A 10,721-nucleotide genomic window follows, 5' to 3' on the forward strand; every position below is an offset into this window, starting at 1 on the left:
CCCTGCTCCGGAGGGAGCTGCGAGCTCAGCACGCTCTCGTCCTCCAGACATCTGTGTGCATCACCCCCTTCCCTGGGCTGAGTGTGTCTTCTCTCACTGGGTTTGGAGAGGAGGGATGCTGGGTTGATTTAGGCTCATTTCTCCTCCTGATTCGAGGAGCATTGAGCTTATTAATAAAATTATACTTATTTTTTGATGTTGGCTTCCAGCAGCAGCTCAGCGTGACAGATCCTGTAAATACCTGATTAGCCCCCAAGACATTAGTCAAGATGCTTGTTTTACTGACAGAGAAAAGAAAATTAAAAATCCTACATCTGACCTGTATAATTTTGAGAACAAACAGGCAGAAGGAAGATGAGGAATTCAGCAGAATTTGCCAAGGAGGTGATGTGGTTCCTCACTCCTTTACCACGGGAAGGCAAAGCAGTGAGATTTCATTTCCCTGCACCTTGTCCCTTTGTGATTGCTCAGCATAAAATCAGGCTTCAAAAGAGAAACTGTCTTGCCCTGGCAGGATCAAACATAGATCCAGTCCCATTGCACTCACTATTTTTCTCTCTGGAGTTTGCTGGTTCCTCAAAGAGGTGGCTCTGCACCTTTGAATGAACCAGGAGTTGGACTCCTGGTCCCTGTGAGTCCTTTCCAGCTCAGGATATTCCAGATCCTCCACTTTCATCTCCAGCACCAAGCACTGCATCTCTCCCACCACGGAGACTCCACGGGCACTTCCCAGCCCAAGGTTTCCCCCCAGTCCTTCTCCCTGAGCTGGCTGACCTTGCCCCCCACCTGCCCTGTGCCACTGAAGAGCAGCTTCTCCCTGCTGATGCTCCTCACCTCCCACCACCATGGCCATCTCAGACAGTCATTTTCCATTTTTTGCCCATTTTTTCCCATTTTTTGCCCATTTGTGCTGCCATGCAACTATGCACAACTATGAACATCAGCCATGAGCTGGGAGGTGGGTGGGGAGGCTTGATATACCCAAACTTTGCCAAAAAATGCAGAGGATATTTTCAAAATAAAGACTTGAGGAGCTCTAAGAGACAAAGCAGAGTCGGTTGTTATCCAGCCAAGGCAGAGCAGCTTTCCTGCATGAGATGGTCACCACAGCCCTGGCAAGGAGGGGGCAGTTGGGTTTGGAATTCTGCAGCTTTTGTAATTCCCAGTGTTTGCTGTCCCCCACAGCAGCTTTGGAATAACCTGAACAATGAGCTCAGGAGCACAGGGAGAAGCTGACCCTGAGCTGGGAGTCCCAATCCCACAGAGAGAATATTTCTTTGAAATGCAGGAGACTGGGACCTGCACATGGACAAGCAACAGCTGGCATTGTGCACTGGGAGAACTGCAACCAGCACAGTGAGCTACTCCCCAGGAAACAAGTGCTGTTGGCTCCCAAAAACACAAAAATAATTTTAGAAGAGGCAGTAGTAACCTGCTGTACCTGCTTCTTCTCTAATAAGGGGAAAATTAGGACAACACCTTGCAGCTTAACACTGTTACCATCAGCACGCTACCTGCAAGTTGTACAGCAAATATATTTTTTTATATTTGCATATATTTATATATTTTAATAATTTATATATATTTGAAAAGCACCCCTCCCTGCCCATTTCTCCACTGCAGCAACAAGCAGAGACCAGCCACAGGCACCCATGTGAAGATGCTTTCCTTCTACCCTCACTGTAATTTGCCAATTGTAACGGTATCAAGTCGATGCCTCACAAGCAGCACCCACAGAGTCCATTTGTTGGATTAAGCCCTTTTCTGACCCAGAGATGGGCAACTGAGAGGCCTTTTAAAAACTTTTATTCCATTTTCAGTCTCATGTGAAGGGTGAGACAATACAGATGTTATAATTCTCACCATCACAATCAGAAGCTAATTATTTCCTAATTACAATACATTGTAAGTGTTTCTTGGCCTATCAGCTTTTTGCCACACCATGCTGTAAATGCCTTAAAGCAAATTATCTAAAATTACCCCTCAAGGGTCCCACTACAATGCATCTTTCATAGTTCTATTTCTCCAAAGTATTTTGTTTTATTTACAAGGCCATGCTTTGAACTTATTTCTAGTTGCATTCCTCTCACAACAATATCTGTCCTATTCCGTGACATTTCTACGCCAGCATTTCTTATCTCAAAGTTTATATACTATGTGAGCTTTCTGTCAAGCTTTAAGAATCCTCTACAAATCCACTCCCCACATGCAGCCCTACAAATCCATTCCCCACATCCAGCCGTAGAAACCCATTCCCCACATCCAGCCCTACAAATCCATTCCCCACATGCAGCCATGGCAAGAGAGCTGCCAGGCTCTCAGGGATCTGCCCCAGGTGGGTGCAGGGGGATACAGACCTGCCGGTACCTCGGCTCCGAGCACACCTTGCAGAGCCCATGGAAGCGGTTCATGGCTGTGCCCCCCGAGCCCATGAAAACCCCGCGGCTCCCGCGGCACTCCCGGACTGCTCGGGCTGGAAGGAGCCCCAGTCACGCTGGCATGACCGCCCATGGGAACCCAGCTCCCGAGAAGAATGGCAGGAAGCCACCTTTCACCTCCCCGGCCCCTGCGAGCGCTGTATGCCGCTCCACGATAAGCCAGAGGCTTCCTGAAAGCCCTCACTGACGAGGAAGGGAGAGAGTTTTATATTAAAATTCCTGTCAACTCTTTAGTATTCCCCAGTCCCAGCTCTGTTGATGTAGCTTTTGTTCCCGTGGCATTCTTGGGGCTCACGGAGCACTTTGTTATTGCGACGTTCTCACAAACACTTGGAGGATGTTTGAGCGGCGTTTCACAGGACTGGCTGTGAGAGCCTCGCTCCATGAAGGACATGACTCCATACTCATAAAAAATCAGAGGTTTGGGTTTATAGAAGCAAAAAAAAAAAAAAAAGTTTGTTTTTGAAAGCACAGACCCAGAGGATATGCATGTCCCCGTGCTTTGTGCTCATAAAGTCACCAAGGGGGAAGCACCGAGGTCAACTGAGCTGCATCCCTGGTGGAATTTGGGAATTAAAAGCCAAGAGGAACTCTGAGCACAGCCAGCAGCAGGGCTCAGCTGACCACTGCCAGAGTTGGGCACAACTCCTTGGAGATGTGGTTCCAACAGAAGAGAACACCTTCCACACTTCTACAGGGGGATGATAAAGGAGGGAAGGCTGGAGGGAACCCAAAATCCAGGTTCTCCTGCACAGTAACCAGGGTGGCAGGGCCAGGGAGGCCAAGCAGGGAGCTGAGGAGCCTCAGCACTGCCAGGGGAGCCGCGGTGGCAGAGCCATCAGAGCATTGTCAGGGCAGCCACACTGGCAGGCTGGGGCTGGGGCTGGGGCTGGGGCTGGGAGGAGGAGCAGCTTTCCTTCCCAGCCAGCACTGCTCAAACCAGTGGCGACTGCCGGAGAGGAAGGGAGGAGAGGGGCGCTGGCTTTGTTTGTCTTGCTCAGCCCTGTGCTGTAAAACAAATAACTGCAAATGCAGCTGAGGGAAGCGCAGGGCGGAATTCGGCACAGATAAATCACGGGGCCGCCCGAGCCCCGTTTCCGATGCAAACCATGTGTTTGTGTTCCCATTTCCCATCCTTGCCTCTCCTATAAATCACCCAGGCTCCACCATGGGCCTTTCCCTTCCCAGAGCACACGGTCCTGGAAGGAGGAGAGGAGCAGACGTGTCCAAGGAGCCACAGAGCCAGGCAGGGGCCCGTGCTGTGGGGCAGGAGCGTGCCAAGCCAGCCCTGCCATCCCAGGCACTGCTGGTGCTTTGGCTGGAGTGGGAATACTCTGGAAAACAGGAGGTCCCTGGGGCAATGGGGGTGAGCACCCAAATCACCCCCTCCACCAGCTGGGGCCTGGCTGGGGTAACAAATTGCCTGTGACAGCCATGGTGGGACAGGGAGGTGACAGAGCTCTCTCACCTCAGCATCAGCCCCACTAAAACACTGTCCCTTGGTGTAGCCATGATATTTTCTGAAAAATCCTTTCCTTGGGATTTTTTTCTCCTGAGAAGCTGAGAGGTCTCAGGAACAAACTGTAACCAATGGTTATCTGCTGCTGTGGAATGCAACAGGTGCATCTGGGATTGGTCTCATGTGGTTGTTTCTAATTAATGGCCAATCACAGACCAGCTGTCCAGACTGTCTCAGTCAGTCACAAGCCTTTGTTATCATTCTTTTTCTATTCTCAGCTAGCCTTCTGATTAAATCCTTTCTTCTATTCTTTTAGTATAGTTTTAATATAATATAATATATATAATAAAATAATAAATCAAGCCTTCTGAAACATGGAGTCAACATTCTCGTCTCTTCCCTCATCCTAAGACCCCTGCAAACACCACCACACCTTGGCTCTCTGGAAACCCCTCAGGCAGGCACCCAACCCCACATCTTCCCAGTGCTGTGGGTCACAGCCCTGTCACACCCACCTTCAGCTGCTGCAGGGTCACAGCGTCCTGGTTCTCCTGGGCTGCACTTTGACTTCCTGGCTTGACTTCTGAAATTATTTTTAAAACATGTTTTAAAAAAGAAAAAGGCCCCATGAGTGTGACAGCACATCTGGCACATGAGACCTTTACATGGCATGGGCACATCCCCCCAGGCAGCAGCTCGAGGGTGGCTGCACACCCTGCCCTGGGCCAGCCCCTGCTCCTCCACTCCCTGGCAAGAGCAAGGCAGGAGAAAAAGCTCCCAAACATCCAGCCCAGACCCCAGGGACAAAGAGAGTGGCCACAGCAATGAGCCCCAAGTGTGAGAGACAGGAGGCAGCATGAGGACAAGCCAAGGAAGAGAGAGAGAGAGATGTGGCTGCAGGGCTGGGGTCCCCAAAGAGCCCCAGAAGTGAGACTGAAGAGGAGAGCAGGGACTGCTGAACCAGCCAGAATCCCCACCCCACAAGATTTTGGGATGCCAGTGCCCACTGAGCAGCACAGGGCAGAGCAGTGCCCACAGGGTGCAGTGGGGCTGGGGCTGCTCCACACACAGGCTCAGACACAGCAGTGACTCCTCCTGCAAGCCCTGCCAACACCCCTGGGATATTCCTGTGCTGGGACACACCTGGGATATTCCTGTGCTGGGACACACCTGGGCTCTGCTTCAGCCTCCTCATGGCCACCTTCAGGTGCTTGGTCCTGCCCAGGTCCTCCCCGAGGAGGTAATACCAGCCACTGATCTCCTGTGGGGAGGGAAGCAGAGGGGCATCAGGGCAGCTGTGCATGCAGGGCAGCTGTGCATGCAGGGCAGCTGCTCAGCCCCCTGCACCCAACCAAGGGCAGGAGCTGCCCCATCTACAGCCACAGAGGTGCCCAGACCTGCTCACACACACAGCCCACAGTCCTGCTCTCAGCCACAGTTCAAATTCCATCCTCCCTGCAAGGGGGAATGAGCAACTCTGAGGCACCAAGATTCCAGGTTTTTACTGAAGCACCAAGATTCCAGGTTTTTAGAGGGATATCCAGCAGATTCCAGGTTTTTAGAGGGATATCCAGCAGTATCATGCAGCAGCCAGGGGACAGGACTCATGTCAGCCTTGCTGAGGTCCTGTGAGCACCAAAGTGTTTTAAAAAAGCTGCACCTCACTTGTCCAAATTTCAGAGGAGGCCATGCTTCACCCACCTCTCACCCAGCACCACCAACAGCTCATTTTTAGTCTCCTGCTATGCAGAAAACATCCACACCTCAGGTGAGAAACTTTAAAAAATCAAGGAGCTTTTGGACAATGCTCTCAGGCACTGGGTGGGATTGTCTGTGCAGGAGTTGGGCTTAATGCTCCATGTGGGTCTCTTCAGGATGATCTGTGATTCTGTGAGCTCAGGGGATGTATTAACACCTCCATGAAACCCCTCCAGCTTGCTGAGATATTCTGCTGCCCAGGGACAGAACCCCTCCCCGCTGGGCACTGGGATGGAGCACTCCCATGGGATGAAGAGTTCCCCTGGGATGAAGCATTCCCATGGGATGGAGAGTTCCCATAGGATGAAGAGTTCCCATAGTATGAAGCATTCCCATAGGATGGAGCATTCCCATGGGATGAAGAGTTCCCATGGGATGGAGCATTCCCATGGGATGAAGAGTTCCCCTGGGATGGGGCATTCCTATAGAATGGAGCATTCCCATGGGATGAAGAGTTTCCCTGGGATGAAGCATTCCCATAGGATGGAGCACTCCCATGGGATGAAGAGTTCCCCTGGGATGAAGCATTCCCATGGGACGGAGCATTCCCAGGCTTTGGTGCTCGCTGGGAGCCCTGCCCGGGAAGGCAGAGCCAGCTGTACTGACCAGCAGCAGCCAGGCTGGGGCAGCAGCACTGTGACCAAACCCTCGGCAGCAGGGACAGGGATTCTGGCACAGAATTCCTGCAGGAACAGCCAAAAACCTCTGTGGCTGCCCTGTGCCCATCAGCACACTGCTGGGAATCGGGCAGACTCCTGAATGTGTCCCACGTGTCAGATGTGACCCGTGCCAGCCTGGCCCCATGTCCTGTGTCCCCTCCCCTGCAAACTGGGCAGGCAGCCTGTGCTGGGGACAGCTCTGTGCACCCCCAGTCGCTGCCACTCTGTGCCCCTGCCAAAGGCAGTGACACCCCTGTGCCAGGATCCCTCCTCTGACAGCCTCCCCACCACCTCCAGCACCCACACCAGCCCAGCCTCACCCTGCCCATCCACACTGGGAATGGGAGCAGGGAACTCCCTAGGCACCCTCTCCCACCGTGGGAAAAGCCTTTTCATCCAGCCAGAGAGCCCAGAGAGCCCTGCCCCAGCCCCACACCCTGCGCTGGGACACGGAGGTACCTTGTCCAGGGACAGGAGGGACTTCACACCAAAGCTCATGCAGCCAATGAGTTCACTCTGCCTGCAGGACAACCAGAGTTCAGGGACTGTCAGCACACGCCTGTGGGAGCACCAGATCCCCCCTGGCACCCCTTTTCACCCCAACCATCCCTGCCCATGCTGGGTGCCAGGCAGTGCCCAGGACATGCCCCTGGTGTGAGCAGACACGGTGCAGACACCTGCAGGGCAAGGAGGAGCTGGGCTGGAGCCCCATGGTCACCTCCAGCCCACCTGGTGCTGGCAGGAGCTTGGCCAAGGTGGCACTTGCTGGGCTGGCAGCACAGCCTGCAAGGTGCCATCCCCCTGGGTGCCCTCCCTGCATTGTCCCCACAGGGAGGGGAGATCCCAGCCCACTCCAGCCCCACCTGGCTTTGGCCAACAGTGCAGGCATGAGTGGCCACAGGGGTTTAAATGCTGGCCCAGCTGGTGGCTACCAGGCAGCACCAAAAGAGTGCCAAGGGCAGGGTTTGCTGCCTGTGATGCTCCTGGGAGTGTCCCAGCTGGGACATCCCTGGGCCAAATCCTTGAGCAGAGCAGCCCTGAGGTCAGGGCCAGCCCTCAGGGCCCTGGAGGAGCTCACATGGGGTGACCAGAGCAGGGGACAGGGTCTCTGCCACAACAGCCCCACCTGAAAAGGATCCTATGACAGCTGGCAGCCCCTTACCTGGAATTCCTCTCTCTGTTCCAGACTGTGACCAGGAGACGCTTCTGCTCATCCTCCTCCTTCACGGGGCTGTAACAAGAGGGCACAGCCCATCAGCCTCCAAGGAGCACCCAGCAAGAGCTGCCCTCACAGCCACAGGCTCCTCACAGCCAGGTGTTCTCCTCCAGTCCCTGCACAGAGCACTGCAGCCCCTGCCCAGAGAGCAATCTGCTCACTCCTGACAGCTGCAAGGGGATGTCACCTCTCCTGGGCAGGTGTGGGGACACCACTCATGTGGCTTCAGGGGGGAAATAATCTTGCAGGAAGACACATCCAACACCAAAGGGTAAGGGCAAGGAACAAGCCCCAGTTCATGCTCTGAAAGCACCAGCCTGTGCCAAACCCAGCCCTGCATGGGTCAGAGGGCTGGCACAGCCCCCGTCACCAGCAGTGACAAGCTCTACTCAAACAAAGTCATGCAGCTCCTTCCCCATGCAGAGACATGCTGGAGCTGTAGGAAACCCTTTTACCTTCCTCAGTCACACTATTCCAGGTCTAGGAAATGCAGTGTGTTTGTCCAGCTCCTGCCCAGCAAGAAGGTCTGAGCATGCAGGAGCAGCGCTGCCATGCTGGGTGTGCTGAGAGCTCTGCAGAGCTCTGCCCAAAAGTTCAGGGCACTTCAGCCTTGAAAAGCACAGAATAATGGCTGTCACTCCTCATCTCAGCAGCAGAGCTGCTCAGGCGTGCTCAGTGTTTATTAGAGATCACAAAGCAAAAGCAAACACAGGGTTGTGGCGTGGAGAGGGAGCCCTGGGACAGTGGCACCCAGTGCTCTGTGTGACACGGGGATGGCCCAGAGCTGCCTCTGCCCTGCCATACTCACAACACAAAGTGCTCATGGAACACAGGATTTTTGCTGTCTGGCACTGTCTTCGTCTTTTGCCTGCACTTGCAGCCAGCATCTGGCACAATGGACATCTTTGGGAGGAAAACAAGCAGTGTTAACATTCCCAGAGCATATCCCCAGCTGCCCTGGCAGGACACTGGCACAGGCACTGGCACGGATGGCTGAGCTCAAAGATCCTGCTGAGCCCGTGCTAACGGCTGGATGGGATCACCCCACCCTTCTGCCTGCCAGGTAATTGCATTTCAAAACCCCTTGGGGCAGGGGAGGGAGGGAACAGAGCAGAAAAATCAGGAGTGATGTACACAAGTGTGGCTGGCTGGGGTCTGACCCACACCACATCCCAGCAGGAGACCCACCCTGTGGCAGCAAACATCCCCACCAGGCCTGGGGCACCCTCTGGGGTGTTCTTGCAAGGAATGGTTGGCACAGCCCTCAGCAGGGTCCTGTCCTCCCCTTTTCTGCTTCATCCAGACACTGCCAACAAAACCCATGAGCTGTCCCTGCATGCTAGGGATGCTCTTCCAGAGCAGGATGGAGAAGGAAAGGGAAGGGAAAAACAGTGCAGAGCAAGCTTGGAGGAGCCAACCACAAAATTGTCCCCAAAAAGCACAAAGGTCCCTGAGCAAAGCCCCAGGAGGACTCACCTTCACATAGGAGTCACACGCACGGCACTCTGCTCCCATCAGAGCTTTTGCTTCCATGACTGGAAAGGAGATGAAATTATCACATCCCAAAGCAGCAGGGCAGGCATCTCCCTACCCCACACCCCTCTGCTGCCCAGGCTGATCCCTCCCTGTGGGGCAGAACCCCCTCAGACAGGGGCAGGGGTTGATGGTTTCCCTTTAACACACCCGTGCTATAAATGCAGCCTGGGCTGAGCTGGTGGCAGAGCAGTTCAGCACCCAGGGGCACAAACTGCACTCCCTCTGCCCGACCTGCCCAGCCCTGCTCTCCCTCCCCTGGAGCCAAACAGATCCTCCAGTTAAACATAACAGCCCATCCTGCCACTGCCCTGGCACTGCCCTGACATTGTCCTGGCACTGACACTGCCCTGACACTGGCACTGCTCTGGCACTGACACTGCTCTGGCACTGACACTGCTCTGGCACTGGCACTGCTCTGGCACTGCCCTGGCACTGGCACTGCTCTGGCACTGCCCTGGCACTGGCACTGCTCTGGCACTGACACTGCTCTGGCACTGCCCCACACTGCTCAGCCCCTGTGGCTGCCTGGGGCAAGGGATGTGCCAGGATGGGCCAGGGATGTGTTAGGGCTGTGTTGGGAATGTACCAGGGATGTGCCAGGGATGTGCATGGGATGTGCCAGGATGTGCCAGGGATGTGTTGGGATGTGTCAGGACAAGACCCCACCATTCACACCCAGCTCACGCTGGGGCTGCTCCAGATGGAGGGATTTGGGGTAAAGCCTGTGCCAGACCCCCAGACAGGTGTTTCCCAAAAAAAGGGATCATTCTGACACTCCCATTGGCCTCTCTGATAATCAGCATCAAAACACTTTCATTGAAGAAATACTGTTGGTGTTAAAAACTGCAGCATTTGGAGGCAACAGAACAGTTTGGAAATCCTGGCAAATATGGCAAAAGTGTTTTGGCAGAGATAAAGCATTTCAGACTTTCCAAATTGTATTTGCCTTTTTTCTCTTCATATGGAATAAAAGTAATTTATACACATGGGTGCAAACACATGAAGGTGTCTGGAAAGGTTTCAGTTTGGTCTCTTAATCAAAGAGCTCCCAGCTGTGCCGCTGCACCCCAGGGTTTTTCCCAACCAAGAAGGAAGAGCATGCAATGCTGTCCCCACCCCAGCCCAGTGTGGCTCACTGGGGATGCCCCGGGGCACACTCACCGTGCAGCACCAGCGTCCGGCCCCGCGCCTCGATGGACAGCTTCAGCTGGCCTGGGGACACCAGGGACACGAGGGCACAGGCTGAGGGACAGGCTGAGGGACTCAGCCACCCCTCAGCTGCAAGGCTCACACAGGGCCAGGCACATCCTGCCTCCCTCCAGTTCACAGAGGCTCAGGGTGGAGGTCAGCACTGCCACCCCCAGCCCCAGCCCTGGGCAGGAGAGCAGGGTGTGCCCTGCTGGGTGAGGGCACAGCACCACAGCAGGGCAGCCCCACTGCTCTGCCAGCCTGCTCACACCCATTCCCTCGCTTTCCATGCACTGGCAGCTCTGCATCAGCCCAGAAATCCCCCCACAAGGCCCAGACTGACAGAGGACTCACCCCGTGGTGTTTTCAGGGTCGGGGTGTGATGGTGACGGGGTGTGATGGTTATGGGGTGTGATGGTTATGGGGTGCAGGGTGAGTGTTTCCCCTCTGGGTGTGATGGTTATGGG

The 10,721-nt window shown here is 54.5% G+C and overlaps 1 protein-coding gene across 2 annotated transcripts in view; it reads right to left on the reverse strand.

The window, feature by feature from the left end:
• The window catches only part of RGS3 (regulator of G protein signaling 3), a 71,886-nt gene extending 61,654 nt beyond the window's left edge, over window positions 1–10,232 (reverse strand). The window contains exons 1-7 of one of the 2 annotated variants that reach the window (XM_066562891.1): window positions 10,228–10,232; window positions 9,007–9,065; window positions 8,339–8,433; window positions 7,477–7,545; window positions 6,774–6,834; window positions 5,068–5,158; window positions 4,413–4,480 (exon numbers count right to left, since the gene is read on the reverse strand). In XM_066562891.1, the coding sequence (XP_066418988.1) occupies window positions 4,413–4,480; window positions 5,068–5,158; window positions 6,774–6,834; window positions 7,477–7,545; window positions 8,339–8,433; window positions 9,007–9,063 (441 nt within the window). In that variant the 5' untranslated portion in view covers window positions 9,064–9,065; window positions 10,228–10,232. Of the gene's footprint in view, window positions 1–2,357; window positions 2,448–4,412; window positions 4,481–5,067; window positions 5,159–6,773; window positions 6,835–7,476; window positions 7,546–8,338; window positions 8,434–9,006; window positions 9,066–10,227 lie in introns of those variants that run through there. The other variant, XM_066562892.1, reaches the window with a different exon arrangement.
• Window positions 10,233–10,721: the final 489 nt, after the last annotated feature.

This window comes from Molothrus aeneus, chromosome 19 (genome assembly GCF_037042795.1).
Source record: "Molothrus aeneus isolate 106 chromosome 19, BPBGC_Maene_1.0, whole genome shotgun sequence".
Classification (NCBI taxonomy): Eukaryota; Metazoa; Chordata; class Aves; order Passeriformes; family Icteridae; genus Molothrus; species Molothrus aeneus.